Source organism: Oncorhynchus gorbuscha, linkage group LG04 (genome assembly GCF_021184085.1).
Source record: "Oncorhynchus gorbuscha isolate QuinsamMale2020 ecotype Even-year linkage group LG04, OgorEven_v1.0, whole genome shotgun sequence".
Taxonomy (NCBI): domain Eukaryota; kingdom Metazoa; phylum Chordata; class Actinopteri; order Salmoniformes; family Salmonidae; genus Oncorhynchus; species Oncorhynchus gorbuscha.
The window spans coordinates 31,798,285-31,816,157 of record NC_060176.1 but is presented as its reverse complement, the minus strand read 5'-3'; the positions used below and the strand labels follow the sequence as shown (position 1 = coordinate 31,816,157).

The following is a 17,873-nucleotide window of genomic DNA, read 5'->3' as shown; positions in this document are numbered from 1 at the left end:
CACACACACACACACACACACACACACACACACACACACACACACAATACGTCAACAAAAACTATCCTGGTAGGATGTATCGTCTATTATAGGCCTAATAATAAAAGGTGGTATTCAAAGTCCACTCCATGTGTGCAGTTCTATCCAGGGATATCCATCCCCTGATTTAAATGGGTAGGCTTTCTGCGATAGTGTGGCACCTGTTCTACTAACCCAGACAAATTGAATATCATTTTTATGTCTCTGAGTGCAGCATGAAGAACGTTAGCGGTAGTTTCGCGAGCCAATAACTAGCATTAGCGCAGTGACTAATGTCTACAGGCATGATAGCAATGCTTCCAGTCATCGCGCTAACGCTAGTCAGCATACAGTGAGCTCCAAAAGTATTGGGACAGTGACACGTTTTGTTGTTTTGGCTCTGTACTCCAGTACTTTGGATTTGAAATGATACATCCAATTGTGTCACTGTCCAAATACTTTAGGAGCTCACTGCATGCTACCACACCTGTAGACCTTCAGTCATTGCTCTAACATTAGTTAGCATTGGCTGGCGAAACTACCACTACCTTCCTTCATAGCCGAGACATAAAAATGGTATCCATGAGTTCATCTGAATCTGGGTAAGTAGAACAAGGGCTTAAATGGCAGAACTCGCAGTATCCCTTTAACACAGTCGATTACAAAAAAATCTGAGTAGGGAGGACACAGAATTCTTTATCTGAAATAGCTTAACAGAATTGCATTTGTTTTTGTTGAGCTCCCATTAGAAAGTGTCTTCTCATCCGCAGGACGCATGTAAACATCCATTCCACCCTCAGATGCGCTGCATTAAACAGGGACGATTGTGTGTGTGTGTGAGAGCGTTTTCACTGGGGAAGATTGATGTGGTCCAGTTACAAAGGCTGAGTGAGATGTAAACCCCTTTTATCAGGTTCCTATATGTATTACAGCCATAACAACTCATTGGGCAATTTATGGAGAGGGTATATTGGAATAAAACTAAACCATTCATATTTTTGGGCTTTTATCATTTAACAAAAACTAAATCCGGGTTGACTAATAATAATAATAGACCTACTTATAATAATACAAATAATGTTATGGTGTTGTAGGCTTATAAACACCAATTCCATAGTTAAATCACATTTTGGTTTATTATTTCGTATTATTATTATTTTCATATTATTAGTATTACATTATTGTTGTTAATGGTATTTGTAATGTTTGCTACATGTTTGCTTGTGAAAGGTTTACGATTTCTTCTGATGTAGCCAAATATTTCCTTGCCTTGTAGCAATTCTCCCAATAGACATGTCTTCAAAGGCTTAGATGTTTACTACTTTGTTGAAATACATTTAACAACCATGGTATGAACAGCTGCATGCACGTTTTTCTTTGTCATCAGTTTCAAATGCAGAATTCAATAAGCTTGTGAATTTGGGTTTAGCCAATAGAAAAAAAAGTTCGGTTCAATATATTAAATCAATATTTCTTAAATATTTGTGCATTTCATTGCTAAAAGACAAAGGCAAGTATGCAGGGATTGCATAGTATGCAGGGATTGGATTAAGGATAATTTATCAAGCCATTAGGCAAATCGGCCCATATTTTACTTGCAGACTGAACCTTTTGGCGGGTTTGTTTACAGCCATGGAGAGAGCTAGGCATGCCTTTGCAGAGAGGAAAGCAGATTTTGTCATCTGACTAAATTTTATTGTCAGAGAACACTTTATATATATATATATATATATATTTGTGGTGTAAACAGCATCATAACTTATTTTTTTCAATACAGTACTACAAATTACATTAGGTCTAGACACAATTACAACTAATTCCATGAACACCGTTTTCCAACAAAGGCATGTGTTATAGAAGGTCCTCACTCACAGTAGATTAATTGATAATGATAAGGAGCAAACTCTGACTGTAGCCTACAGACCTCCCAGCTCTCCTCCACTCTCTCACACAGAGGATCATCCTGCAGACAGTTGCATCGAAGCTCCTCTCTGTGTTTCTGATCCTCAGATAGTTTTTTTTCTTATAGGCTATCTTTATATCTTATCATTAAATGGACCACCTGACCTTCTCCCCCGAGTTTCCATGCTTTTCCGATCCCATCCGTATACATCTGGGTGATGCCACCAGTGCCGGCCTTGTTAACAGATTGCAGCAGCATAAAAGATGAGTTGAACCGGTGTCATCCCGGAGAGGGGGAGAAAGGGGCTGAGCAGTGAGGGTTCTCGCTCGGACGCCTCCTTTGTGCGTCTGTAAAGGAACCATTTAGTCCTGGCGGCAGTGGTCTATTCACACAGCCACCCCTGACAGCTGAGCTGCTAAAGCCCTCTCTCTCCAGTATAGGTTGTACACTGTAACAGAAAACTGTAATTTATACAGTCATTTTAGGTATTATCATCAATAAAACACTCAAACGTTTTACTGCAGCATACCGTAAATGATGGTGCATTGTGGGACAATTGCTTTATTTCGAATGGTACTGTAATTCCACTTAACAGAATACAGCACCATACCATATCTTTGGAGCCCAAAAACCTGACCACTAGTGGGCACATTTTATTGTTGTTTCTGACTAACATATTTTGAGATGTGCCTTGGAAGAGGCTATATTTGGTTCTGTACCAATTTAACTCCTATTTGGCTATAGTGCTCTATCAATTTGAAATATATAAGGTACACATTGGAGTGTCAGCAAGTATTTTTTTTACAGTACATCTACTGTAATATCCACTTAAGGCTTAACCTTAAATGGTTTAGCATTTTGCCTTGTTGTTTTGATCTGTTTTGCCCAGTAGTTGCAGCCAGTTTGGAAGACTTTGTTAAGGCCTCTTGAAGTGCAAGTGATATAAAACATCAAATGTTCATTAATTAATCCATTATTAATGAATTCCGATTAAGGTAGTATATACTCTTTTTTTATTACATTTTTTTACAGTATAATACAATCCATTTTACGGTATTTTAGCCTACTGTCATTACACAGTATTTGCTTTGATAACCGCATTTATATTACAGTAGGAGTACTGTAATATTAAACACACAATTTTACTTGCCACCGAGCTACGTGTAAATTACTTTCAAATTCTTGGTAAGCTTAATGAGCAAAATGATTTACTTCAGGTTTTGTTTGAGCGAAATAAATAGCATAAATTGCTCCGGTGTTGATGAAAAGTAGATCGAGATAAAGCAGCCGATCAGTAACTGCACTTAAATCCATCTCTTCACATGTATTTATTTCGACGATTTGTTTCCACCAACCACATGCCTTGGGGGAAAATACATTTTTTTATTTAGGATAGAGGAAGAGAAGGAGCTTTGTAGTTCATGTTAAACCAGCACAGACGGAAACAGAGATCTCCTCAGCTATCATTTACAATAAACCCCCCTTTCTCTGACAGCGCCATCTAAACAGATAAATTAGTACAAATTCATTCAGATTTTACTCTAATAACAGTGATGAAAGTATGTAGATTCATCCCTAATTACACAAATGCCTAATCCCTAATGGTCTTGAAAATGACTGCGATTGTATTATAATCTAAACATTGTTGTTGGTTGATTCAGGGAAGGAATCTACTCAAATTACCCACATTGTGACAGCTTTGAAATTACATGGATGTAAGACTTGAATGGTTAATAATAGCAATTTTTAAAGAGTAGTTGTGTCTTTTTGAATAACCTAAATCTTACATCAGTAAAATGCTACTATAGTTAATACTTCAATCCAATTGGGTTCATATTCCCCTTTCTTCAACACAATTATGTGTTATATGTTGTGTTGTTACTCTGTTATTATGATGAACTGCAATCATAGACCTATGGTCACGTTTCAATTATGTGCAATTCCAAAACAAATATCCCAGTAATTTGGGGTTAAAGCTATTAAGGGTGTTTTGTGGTAGTTTATAGATAAAGTCGTTCTAAAACGTAAACTAGAAGGATAAAAAGCTAATGAATCAGTGCAGAGAATGACGGGAAATAGTTGCTGCTAGGGCGTGGATGTGTGTGAGTGGCTGGCGATAGGGGGTCGTGGCGTTGACATTTCCAGAGTTCTATTCTGATTGGCTCTTATTTGAAGAAGCTCATGGGTTCTTTCAACTATTAAGTGCCTCCCCATCGCTCTAAAGGACATTATAATGCAAGGGTCCTCCTTTTTGAGCACAAATAGAATTTTCTTTCATTTGGAGGATATATAGCTTACTTAAAAATATATATATTTAAAGTTGTAAGGTAGACCACATTTGTAAGGTGGACCATATTTCGCACTGGAGCGGTGCGCCATGCTCTCTCACACCGATCTCCTGGATGCTCGGCTCGGTGAGTTATCATCGCAAAACTCCGGTCTTCAACTATACTGTAAGCTGGAGCAATTTCTAATCTAACAGTATTATGAAATTAAATTGACCCATTTGTCTTTGATGTCAGCCCGTTGCATCTTAGTAAAATAATTGTTTCAAAAACGAATAATTTCAATCCTGCCATGATGTTATGTGTAAATTCTGAAATGTTAATGTTGATTAAATGGAATTTGTGAGTCAAGCAGAGGATGGATTATATGTGTAACACTTTTAGAGGACTCGGATGAATAACAATTGCCTGTAATTTGACAAACATTTTACATTTCACTTCAGGGAATTAAGATGTTATCCTATACAGACAAATGTATAGCTCGTTCTTCAAATGCATAATTTCAGCAATTGCTGATTGTGTTTTATCCCTCACTCTAGGGTCTCAGAGTTGTTCTCTGCAGCGTTAACTGTGTTGCCATCTCTCTCGCTTTCTCTCTCCCCCCCGCAGGGATGAAGGATGCTGCGGAGCTGCTGGGGAACCGAGACCAGATGAAGTGCCGGATGAGCGGCGGGGTGGCGGACCAGGGAAACATGGACCCTGGCCCGGACACCGTGGAGGGGGCCACCTTGCTGCCCGGGGATGAAATCCCCACAGGTGGAGCAAACCAGCCGGGCATGCCGGTAAACAGTAAGGACACTGACAAACAGCAGCAGCAACAGCAGCATAATTCTAGTCAGACTGCGAACCAGCAGAAACAGAAGCGGCATCGAACGCGCTTCACCCCAGCTCAGCTGAACGAACTGGAACGGAGCTTCGCCAAGACCCACTACCCAGACATCTTTATGCGTGAAGAGCTGGCGCTGAGGGTCGGCCTCACCGAATCCCGTGTGCAGGTAATCCCGTGTCCTGGGGTATTGATGTTTCTTTAGATTACATTTACCCACAAAATGTCCTGTTACATTTATATCATAAACATGTGGAATCACATAATGATTAGGCTACTCATACAAACATATTTTTTTTATATATTTCTTAAAACGAATAAGCCTAAATTATATGCAAATGTGTTGGTTTTACAAAATGTGTTTATTAGCCTAACTATGCAATTCACTATTTGATATACTGTAGCCAAGAGAAGGCCTTTAAAATTAAATTATAATAGCCCATCAACATTTTAAACAATTATTTAGCCTTGCTGTATATTTAATCTATATTGTTAGAATTAGGCAATACAAAGTGTCAATAACGCAATGAGCATAAAAACAACGTGTCCAATATGTATCAACATGTATCCAAGCAAATGTTCCACCCATATAAGAAAACAAGTAAACTTATTCTGATATTTAGCAATATGAACAGAAGAACTGATGCACAATAGCATAACATTGATTTCGTTATTTTATAGGCTAAGGGGCAGGTGATTGAAAAGTAGAAAGACATCAGGGTCAGAAGCGTTGTCCATGGTGCTGGTGCACCTCCCCAACGCTTGCTGTTGCCCAACGTGTGCACGACTAATATCATGCCAAACCACAGTTCTACCAATGGCAGCGCTATTCCTTGTATATAATCCAGTTTAAATTAGTTTAATTGAATAAGAAACATGCTATTTTATAATTTATCATATTTACTCGATTAATTTCTAAACAATACTTGTTGTTGACGCTCACGGGAGAAGCTACCCTAAAGCCATATCTCTTTAGAGTAGTCGTTGTAAAAAATAAAACTAATTTGTGGCAGTCTATATATAGTAGGTCATTCCTCAAATAATGGAGGAAAGTTCATCTTGAAATAAAAACTATGCCTTGGAACTTTCTTCTCATTCAGTAAAGCATTGTTTGTATTAAGACCTAGCAAAGTACAATTAGGAATGCACATTGAACGTCACAGAGAAATAATAATCTTTTCCATAGTTTATGCACGGTGCCATAATGCTTTAGGAAACATTTATACGGGTAACCTACAAGGCTGCCTGCATGTTATCAATTGGTTTTTGTCTCTAACCTATACCTTTAGTGTGTCAAAAACGTCATACATATTTTGACATTTATTTTAATATTGTTTTTTATTTAGAATGGAATAGTCTAGGCCTATAACATAAAAAACATTTTAATTTCGTGGATGTATGCTGGATTTCTAAGACACTATAATAAAACCAAACACATTTTTATCAACCTATTTGTCTTGTTTATAAATTGACGGATTATTAACAAATGATGTGAAATTCATGCAAATTACCTTCATTGCAATAAAGTATATCATTACTCATGGCTACAATTAAGTCGTTTATATTATAAACAAACACTAAAGAAGTAGGAAACCAGGCCTATCTGATATCTAAACCTACATTTCTGCAAACAATGCATTAGATCTGCAGTGTAACTTCGCCCATTTGTTGCCGTCCTCTGGAATGGTCTATCAGCTACGTCTTAATAGGACGCTGTGCGAGACTATATTGTACTTTGTTAATGGAATGAGAAATTGCATTTTCTTTCCCCTCGAGTGTAATGGATTCGCTCGGCGTTTCACGGCTGGCTGAAGGGAATGAGAGCGAGATTTTAGATTTAATACAGCGGCACAGACTCCCGGATCCGTGAACACATTAATCATGCCTGGTATAGCGATGAAATCTTCATAAAGCTCTATCCATAAGACCCTACAAGTATCCTACCACGCACTGCGTGTGTGTGTGTTTTTCATAGAGTTTAATGATTGTTTTAACAATTATTTAAACCACTGATTTGAGTATTTTTATTACGTAAATACAGTTTTAACCACTCTTAACGTCAGACGCTGCCTCCGTGCGAAGTTGGTTTAGAACGTTGTTTTAGATTCGAATTCCGTATTATAGTAATGGATTTAATCGGAACGGTCCATAGACCACTGAGATCCTGTGCAATTACTGCTCCGATATATGATGCCTACCTACACAAGGTTCAGTTTAACGCCCCTTGCAGGTCTCGAACCCACAACCACTGCTAACTACTGCTCCAATAAGGGTTAACCCATAGGCACGGTTCATTACATTATTTAAGTATATTAGAGAATATGAGGGCCAATTTCTAATGTTAATTTTTGAAATTGTACCTTATTTATCCAGGTTTAGTCTCTGACTAAATCAAATGTTAAAAACAAAGTTGGTAATTTGTAAGACTTTTGGATATCCCTCTATATTCCCTTTCCACATTTAGCCTACAAGAATAAATGCCATATGTTTGAAATGTGTTATGTAGCCTAACCTTTCTCATGCCCTCTTTCTTTTTCTCTCCAGGTGTGGTTCCAGAACCGCCGTGCCAAGTGGAAGAAGCGTAAGAAGACCACCAACGTGTTCCGCGCCCCTGGCACTCTGCTACCAACGCACGGCCTGCCTCAGTTCTCTGCTGCGGCTGCCATGGAGAACAGCCTGTGCTCCTTCCACGCCAACGACTCCCATTGGGCCACAGGGATGCACGGAGTGTCCCAGCTCCAGCTCCCCCCAGCCCTTGGCCGCCAGCAGGCGATGGCCCAGTCTCTTTCCCAGTGCAGCCTCGGGGCCGGCCCGCAGCACAACTCCATGGGCCTGTCCAACGGCCTCTCCTCCAATGGACCAGGCCTGCAGTCCCACCTCTACCAGCCCCCGTTCCCCGGGATGCCCGCCTCCCTCTCCGGTCCAACGAACGTGTCAGGTTCGCCACAGCTGTGTAGCTCTCCGGACAGTGACATGTGGAGAGGGACAAGCATTGCCTCACTGCGACGCAAAGCGCTCGAGCACACAGTGTCCATGAGTTTCACTTAATGACGTTTGAAGATGACCCCCTTTGTTTAGCTTCTAGCTGTACCCCGCCATTTTAAGAAATACCTGTGTGAAGACTACTCAGGACTCAAAGTACTTCATGAGAATAACAATGAAATAGAATGGCCAGACTGGAGTCTGAGTTGTGTTCAGATGTCATAATAAAAATCCCAGAATGAAGTTGGCTTGTAAATTTGGTGAAGTGGACGTGAGAAATAGGCTAATTTACCTGCGTCTCAGAATGTCTGTTTATCTTAACGTCCATTTTCCCAAAAATGATTATATCACCTACTCATAATTACATTGTAATTATTTGGCCAAAAATCCTTGTCATTATCTGTTTTTCATTAGGTGTGGCTGTTGCACGCCGTAGGAAAGTAAGATATCATGTCAGTGAATTTCTTTGTTTTCTAAGCTGTTAAATGCTTTAAATTAAATTGAGAATCAAATTTCTAAATGCCACATGTACTGCATGTTTGAATGGGTCTGACGCATGCACAGGGAAGTGGATTTGACCCCTGAAATAGCCTATTTTTCTTCTGCTGCCTCGTTACCGAAATGCCCACTTGTTCACTTCTTATGGATTTAAGAGAATGGAAATGGTGTAAGGACTGTTATGTAGACTCTGACTCTTTTCCAATATCCACACTAGCATAGGCTACTATGAAGAAATGTACCGGTCATGCATTCTAAGTGGTATATATAGGCCTAGCAATCTTTTTGTTTTACATCTACGCTGGGAAGTGCATAGAGTGCATAAGATTGTCTGGGAGTGGTATGATTCGGAGGAGAAAACGGAACATTTGCTGTTATTGGCAGAGAGACTTGGAACTCTCTTTCTTATTTGTCAATTACTCAATTTACCACCTGCTGATAAAAAAAACTCCATTCTAACAAAACAGGCTGAAACTTCAGGCAGTCTTTTCAAACAGCCCTAACAATAATAGGTAATTTTCATAATTTCGCAGTATGATTGCAACCTAATAGTGTGGGAATATATATAAAACACAGAGGATCACGTTTTTGACTGCACTGGGACTTTAAGAAAGAAGAGTGAAAAAGAAACAAACAAACCAATTTCTACATAATCAGACTCATCTGCATGTGTTGGCCACGTGAAAAATGGGGGTATTAACATTTATAAGACAAGAAAAGGAACCTTTAAGTAACCTGTTCTAGGATGTTTTGTGTAGATAAAGCATTCTCGTACCCACTGGTCTGTTTGTGATTTGTTTTAACTTATTGTTTGTGCTTTTCTTAAATGTTTGATCTTACACCAAATTGCATCACAATGTTTCCTTGAAAGGCTTATATTAATTTATTGTAAATGGACAAATAAAATCATTTTCAATAAGTCAAATTATGATTGGTTTATGTCTCAACATTAGCCTAGTGTTAGAGAAAATGTGGGCTCCTTTGTCACATGCTTCGTAAACAACTGATGGAGACTAAAAGTTAAATGCTTACTTATGGGCCCTTCCCAACAATGCAGAAATAATAACATATAAATAATAGAAAAATAACAACACAAGGAATATATACACAAGAATTAATGATAACTTGGCTACATACACTGGGCACCAGTTCAGAATCAATGTGCAGGGGTACAAGGTAATTGAGGAAGATATGTACAGTTGAAGTCGGATATTTACATGCACTTAGGATAGAGTCTTTAAAACTTGTTTTTCAACCACTCCACATATTTATTGTCAACAAACTATAGTTTGTACTATACTATACTTTGTGCATGACACAAGTAATTTTGCCAACAATTGTTTTCAGACAGATTATTTCACTTATTAATCACTGTATCACAATTACAGTGGGTCAGACGTTTACATACACTAAGTTGACTGTGCCTTTAAACAGCTTGGAAAAATCCAGAAAATGATGTCATCACTTTTGAAGCTTCTGATAGACTAATTGACACCATTTGAGTCAATTGGAGGTGTACCTGTGGATGTATTTCAAGGACTACCTTCAAACTCAGTGCCTCTTTGCTTGACATCATGGGAAAATCAAAAGAAATCAGCCAAGACCTCAGAAAATAAATTATAGACCTCAGGAAGTCTGATTCATCCTTGGGAGCAATTTTCAAATGTCTGAAGGTACCACGTTCATCTGCACAAACAATAGTACACAAGTATAAACACCATGGGACCACGCAGCCGTCATACCGCTCAGGAAGGAGACGCTTTCTGTCTCCTAGAGATGAACGTACCTTCATCAAAGTGCAAATCAATCCCAGAACAGCAGCAAAGGACCTTGTGAAGATGCTGGAGGAAATAGGTACAAAAGTATCAGTAAAACGAGTCCTATATCGACATAACTTGAAAGGATGCTCAGCAAGGAAGGAGCCACTGCTCCAAAAGCCCCATAAAAAAGCCTGACCGGTTTGCAACTGCACATGGGGACAAAGATTGTACTTTTTGGAGAAATGTCCTCTGGTCTGATGAAATGTTATGTTTGGAGCAAAATGGGGGGGGGTTGCAAGCCAAAGAGCACCATCCCAACCATGAAGCACAAGGGTGGCAGCATCATGTTGTGGGGGTGCTTTGCTGCAGGAGGGACTGGGTCACTTCACGAAATAGATGGTATCATGAGGCAGGAAAATGATGTGGATATTTTGAAGCAACATCTCAAGACATCAGTCAGGAAGTTAAAGCTTGGTTGCAAATGGGTCTTCCAAATGGACAATGACCCCAAAAATACTTTCAAATTTGTGGCAAAATGGCTTAAGGACAACAAAGTCAAGGTATTGGAGTGACCATCACAAAGCCCTGACCTCAACCCTATAGAAAACTTGTGGTCAGAACTGAAAAGGCATGTGCGAGCAAGGAGGCCTGATTCAGTTACACCAGCTCTGTCAGGAGGAATGTGCCACAATTAACCCAATTTATTTTCAGAAGCTTGTGGAAGGCTACCTGAAATGTTTGACCCAAGTTAAAAAATGTAAAGGCAATGCTACCAAATTCTAATTGAGTGTATTTAAAACTTCTGACCCACTGGGAACATGATGAAAGAAATAAAAGCTGAAACAAATAATTCTCTCTACTATTATTCTGACATTTCACATTCTTAAAATAAAGTGGTGATCTTAACTGACCTCAGACAGGGAATTTTTGCTAGGGTTAAATGTCAGGAATTGTGAAAAACTGAGTTTAAATATATCTGGCTAAGCTGTATGTTTTAACTTCCGACTTCAACTGTACATATAGGTAGGATGAAGTGACTAGGCAACATGATATATAATCAACAGGAACAGCAGCATATGTGATGAGTAAAATAAAAAGGATCAATGCAGGTAGTTAAATAGTTAACAAATAGCTACTCAGACTAACGTTTTAGTAGTCTTATGGTTTGGGGGTAGAAACTGTTCAGTGTCCTTTTGGTTCCAGATTTGGTGCATTGGTACCGCTTGCCATGCTGTAGCAGAGAGAACAGTCTATGACTTGGGTGGCTGGAATATTTGGCGATTTTTAGGGACCTTCCTCTGACACCGCCTGGTATAGAACTCCTGAATGGCAGGGAGCTCGGCTCCAGTGATGTACTGGGCCATACACACTGCCCTCTGTAGCACCTTGAAGTCGGATGCCAAGCAGTTGCCATTCCAAGCAGAGATGCAGCCAGTCAAGATGCTCTAAATGGAGCAGCTGTAGAGCGTTTTTAGGATCTGAGGGCCCGTGCCGAATAATTTCAGCATCCTGAGAGGGAAGAGGCATTGTCGTGCCCTCTTCATGACTGTGTTTGTGTGTTTGGATTATGATAATTCCTTAGTGATGTGGACACAGAGGAACTTGAAGCTCTTGACCTGCTCCACCACAACCCTTTTGATGTGGATGGGGCATGCTAGGCTCTCCATTTCCTGTATTCCACAATCAGCTCTTTTGTTTTGCTGATATTGAGGGAGAGGTTGCTGTCCTGGCACTACAATACCAGGTCTCTGACCTCCATTTACGCTGTCTCATTGTTTTTGGTGATCAGGCCTACCAACGTTGTGTCGTCAACAAACTTAATGATGGTGGAGTCGTGTGCGGCCACGCAGCCGTGGGTCAACAGGGAGCACAGGAGGGGGACTAAGCACGCACCCCTGAGGGGAACCCGTGTTGAGGTTCAGTGTGGTGGATGTGTTCTTGCCTACCCTCACCACCTGGGGGCGGCCCATCAGGAAGATCAGGATCCAGTTGCAGAGAGACGTGTTTGGGCTAGGGTCACTGGGCAGCTCGTGGCTGTGTTTCCCGTTGTAATCCATGACAGTTTGCAAGCACTGCCCCATCCGACGAGCGTCAGAGCCTGTGTAGTAGGATTCGATAGGTGGTGCTACAAAGTATTAACTTAAGGGGGCTGAATAATTTTGCACGCCCAATTTTTCAGTTTTTGATTTGTTAAAAAAGTTTGAAACATCCAATAAATGTCGTTCCACTTCATGATTGTGTCCCACTTGTTGTTGATTCTTCACAACAAAATACAGTTTTATATCTTTATGTTTGAAGCCTGAAATGTGGCAAAAGGTCGCAAAGTTCAAGGGGGCCGAATACTTTCGCAAGGCACTGTAAGTGGAGAGACAACGATCGACAGCTGCCTCTGATTGGGAACCATACTGTGGGGGAGCATTGAAGCTCTGGTGCGCAGCCTTGGCACCACTCCTCCAGGCTGGATGACCACTTTAGCCCGGACCCTCCAGAGTGCAGGCACAGGTTGAACCGGGCTGTGGGTGAGCACTGGAGATCTGGTGCATACCACTCGCACTTCTCCCTTAGGCTCAATACCCACATTTGCCCTGCACGGGCGGAGCGCAGGCAGAGGACGCACTGCACCCTCCCAGTGCCTCTTGTGGCATGTCTTGTGGGGTATGCATGGGTGTCCGAGCTCTCCCCAGGATATCAAACAGCTTGAGGATTCAACATGTCAATACCTCTCATAAATACAAGTAGTGATGAAGTCAATCTATCAATCCACTTTGAGCCAAGAGAGATTGACATGCATATTATTAATGTTAGCTCTCTTTGTACATCCAAGGGCCAGCCGTGCTGCCCTGTTCTGAGCCAATTCCAATTTTCCTAGGTCTCTGTTTGTGGCACCTGACCACACGACTGAACAGTAGTCCAGGTGCGGCAAAATGAAGGCCTGTAGGACCTGCCTTGTTGATTGTGCTGTTAAGAAGTTAGAGCAGCGCTTTATTTTGGACAGACTTCAATATGTTTTGACCATGACAGTTTACAATCCAAGGTTACTTCAAGCAGTTTAGTCACCAAAACTTGCTCAATTTCCACATGATTATTAAGATTTCTATGAGGTTTAGTGTTTAGTGAATGATTTGTCCCACATACAATGCTTATAGTTTTTTTTAAATATATAGAACTAAATTACTTATTGCCACCCAATCTGAAACTAACTGCGGCTCTTAAGTGTTGCAGTAATTTCAGTCGCTGTAGTAGCTGAAGTGTATAGTGTTGAGTCATCCGCATACTTTACTCAAAGCAAGTGGCATGTCGTTAGTAAAGATTGAAACAAGCAAAGGGTCTAGACAGCTGCCCTTGGGAATTCATTAACTTCCATTAACTTCTCTAGGGTAGGGGGCAGCATTCGGAATTTTGGATGAAAAGCGTGCCCAAATTAAACTGCCTGCTTCTCGGGCCCAGAAGATATGATATGCATATAATTGGTTGATTTGAATAGAAAACACGCTAAAGTTTCCAAAACTGTTAGAATAGTGTCTGTGAGTATATCACAACTGATTTGGCAGGCGAAAACCTGAGAAAAATCCATTCAGGAAGTAGGATTTGTTTTGTTTTTGTAGTTTTTAAACCTATGTAAAATAGTTGTAACTTTGTTGAATTTTTATAATGAGTATTTCTGTATTTGAATTTGGCGCTCTGCAATCTCACTGGATGTTGGCCAGGTGGGACGCTAGCATCCCACATACCCTTGAGAGGTTAAAGAACCCCCTCTGGGTTCTGTTAGACAGGTAACTCTTTATCCACAATATAGCAGGGGGTGTAAACCATAACACATGAATGTCATCTGTTACTAGCAAATTATTGATTTCATGAACCTTGTTTCTTAATCTACAGCAGACTATGATTAATAGTGTCAAAAGCCGCACTGAATTCGAACAAAACAGCACTCAATCTTTTTATTATCAGTTTATCTCAGCCAATCATCAGTAATTTGTATAGGTGCTGTGTTGAATGTCCTTCCCTATAAGCGTGCTGAAAATGCTGTTTGTTTACTTTAAAATAGCATTGTACCTGGTCAAACACAATTTTTTCCAGAAGCTTACTAAGGGTTGATCACAGGCTGATTGGTCGGCTATTTGAGCCAGTATAGGGGGGCTTTACTATTCTTAGATAGCGGAAATTACTTTTGCTTCCCTCCAGGCCTGGGGGCACACACTTCCTAGTAGGCTTAAATGAAATAATATGGCAAATTGGAGTGGCAATATCGTCCGCTATTATCCTCAGTAATTTTCCATCCAAGTTGTCAGAACGGTGTTGCTTGTCATTGTTGATAAACAACAATACTTTTTTCACCTCATCCAAAATCAAAATGCTTGTCTTTCAATATTTGGTCAGATATACTTGGATGTGTAGTGTCAGCGTTTGTTGCTGGCATGTCATGCCTAAATTTGCTAATCTTGCCAATGAAAAAATCATTAAAGTAGTTGGCAAGGTCAGTTGGTTTTGTGATGAATGAGCAATCTGATTCAATGAATAATGGAGATGAGTTTGCCTTTTTTCTCAAAATTTCATTTCATGTGCTCCAAAGCTTTTTACTGTTATTCTTTATGTCATTTATCTTTGTTTCATAGTGTAGATTCTTCTTCTTTCTATTCGGTTTAGTCACATTATTTCTCAATTTGAAATACGTTTGTCAATCAGCCAGACTTATTTGCAATTCCTTTTTCCTCATCCCTCTCAACTATTACGTTTCAATTCCTCATCAGTCTATGGGGATTTAACCGTTTTTACAGTCATTTTCTTAATAGGTTTATGCTTATTAGTAAATGGAATTAGCAATTTCATAAATGTGTCAAGTTCAGCGTCTGTTTGCTCCTCATTACACACCACGGACCAACACATATTATTTACATCAACAACATAGGAATCACTACAAAACTTATTGTACAATATATTAGGCCCAGCCTTTGGAACGGGTTTTCCTAGACATGGCTACTATATTGTGATCACTACATCCGATGGATCTGGACACTGCTTTCAAGCAAATTTCTGGAGCATTTGTATAAAGATGTAATCAATACATGTTGATGATTTCATTCCTGTGCTGTTTGTAACTACCCTGGTAGGTTGACTGAGAACTTAAACAAGGTTGCAGGCACAGGTCACACTTTGACACTTTTTCTTGATTAGACAGCTTGATGAAAGCCAGTCAATATATAAATCACCCAGAAAATATACCTCTCTGTTAATATCACATACATTATCAAGCAGTTCACAAATGTTACCCAGATACTGACTGTTATCACTTAGTGATCTATAGCAGCTTTCCACAAGAATGGGCTTTAGGTGAGGCAGATGAGCCGGTAGCCATATTACTTAAACACTATTTAAATTAAGATGAGATCCTCTCTAATCTTTACAGGAATGTGGTTCTGCATATGAACAGCAACACCTTGCTACCACTGTATCAAAGATTTTATCTAAGTGAGTTTCAGAGATAGTCAGAATATGAATGTCATCTGTTACTAGCAAATGATTGATTTCATGAACCTTGTTTCTTAAACTACAAATGTTAATGTGGTCTACTTGTAGCACTTTTCTGGTATGAGTACTTGTTTTCATTGATTTACTGGGAAGCTTAGCAGAAGAAGATGTTTTCATGTCATTTTTGTTAGTGCAGGGTGAGCTGCACACAGTAGACTTCCTATTAGGGTACACCACCTCAGTGCTAACAATATAAATCCGGTTCATAGGTACATGATTACTGCATACAATAGTAGTAGGATCAGCGGAGACATTCAGGTCAGTGAGAGGGACATAAATTAGGTTACATTGTGTCTACCAACACCCCTGGGATAATGTACATTTGCTGAAGCATTTTGAAAACAGCGTCACAATGGTAGGGATTAACTGAGCTGGGCCTGGGTCATTGATAAATCATTGTCTCAACGCTGCCTTATAATGTTGTGAAAGGATCCAGGAACCCAATTGATTTGGGTGGATCCCATCCTCCTTATAAAACGTGTTTTGTTCTCAAAGGTATCAAAATTGTCAACAAAAGTTAATACATTGAGCTGCAATAATCGCGCAGCAAGTTGTGAAGAGAAAGAATCCTTCTAAAGCGTTGAATGCCATGATTCAGAGAGGACACAGGGCGTCTTTTGTTAGTGTCTAGCAGAGAACCAATCAGCTCTTTAAAACCCAGTTTCAACTGTTCAGAGCTGCCCTTCATAATGTCATTAAAAGCCACAACGACTACGATAGAATCGATTTCAATGTCCTGACATAGTACTTCGGGTGCAGCTTAGTAATGTCATTTACTCGAGCTCTGGGATAGGACATTGTTTTTGCACCAAGAACGGTCACATTTCTTACCATGGAGCTGCCCAAAATCACAGCTGGTGAGAAGGATGAGGAAATCCGCCCACTCACACGCTTCACAAGATTCAGAGAACCCTTTATGGATGGGCGCGAGCCCATTGCTCCCAATGCCTGGTGCAGGCCTCCGACAGATGGAGAAACCCCCCTCAAGCCAGAGCAGGGATGGAAGGTTGCCGATGTCGACTTTGTAATTGTAGGAGTAGGCACTGCGGCCCCAGACACAGGTACCCCCAGTGACAAAGGTGCAGGAAGATCACTCTCAAGGATGACAAAACTATTAGTTGTTTCTATCCCCTCTGGGCCTCTTGTTGGGAGTGTAGACAGCTTTGTGGGAGACCACTGTCTTCGGCTTCGACGGCTCGTGATATGCGGCCATCGATGACTGCCATGCTCCTCTTGCTGTGCTCCATCGACTACTCTATCAGATAGGGGAGCTCCAGGTAACACTGGCCATTTGGATAACGACAAACCACAAGGCGGAGATGCATCCAACAAGTGTGAATGCCATCCAGCCACTGGTGTAGAAAAGGTAAACATTCCACTCTGTGTTTTCCCCAGTTTCTTACGTAGGCTGGCGACCTGCGTGATCAAGGAAGCCAACTGAAGGCTTTAATCCTCGGCAAGCAAACAATTGCCGCATTGGAACTCTGAGTGATCCGGTTTGTCCCAAAACAAAGCATAGTAGATACAGCTCCTACAGCGCTGGAACCATTGATTTATTTCTCCAGACAATGAGGGCTCCATTGCAAACCTCATCTGGGACTGACTTCACTAGCTTGATGGCTAGCAGCTTAGCGGCTCTGTCAAGCAGGCTTCAACCTGTCTGTTAAGCGGGATTCCAGGACAAGAAATAGCGGTCGTAGCTGTTAAAAGCTAACTGCGTCGTGGAATCCATGCAAAAACAAGTTTGGTATTTATATTTGACAAATACTGGTTTCGTAAAAATAATAAACCAAGTGTTTCCAGCATACAGTGTTCAGTTACACACTCTGATGACGTCACTTGTGTCATTGAATGATTTGTTTTACTGCTATTAAATCCAGTGTGCTAAATTTGATTTAATCTAAAATAGTTCTAATTCAAATGTAAATGAATTGTTTTAACCTTTTAGACCCCAGTAGAATTCTAGAATGCTGCTGTAGATTAGTTTTATCTTGACAAATTCTCAGTGATTTCCTCACACATTTCAAACAAACAAAACCAAAACCAAGAACAAATTACAATTACAAGTTAAC

At 40.3% G+C, this 17,873-nt stretch overlaps 1 protein-coding gene across 2 annotated transcripts; it reads left to right on the top strand.

Moving 5' to 3' along the window:
- Positions 1-4,195: 4,195 nt before the first annotated feature.
- Positions 4,196-9,421, top strand: otpb (orthopedia homeobox b). 2 transcript variants are annotated; one of them, XM_046346506.1, is made up of 3 exons: positions 4,196-4,335; positions 4,816-5,201; positions 7,577-9,421. In XM_046346506.1, the coding sequence occupies exons 1-3, from the start codon at positions 4,299-4,301 to the stop codon at positions 8,078-8,080; spliced, it is 927 nt and encodes a 308-aa protein (XP_046202462.1). In that variant the 5' UTR covers positions 4,196-4,298; the 3' UTR covers positions 8,081-9,421. The 2 variants fall into 2 exon arrangements, with proteins under 2 accessions (XP_046202462.1, XP_046202461.1); XM_046346505.1 differs by having other exon boundaries at positions 4,196-4,374.
- Positions 9,422-17,873: the final 8,452 nt, after the last annotated feature.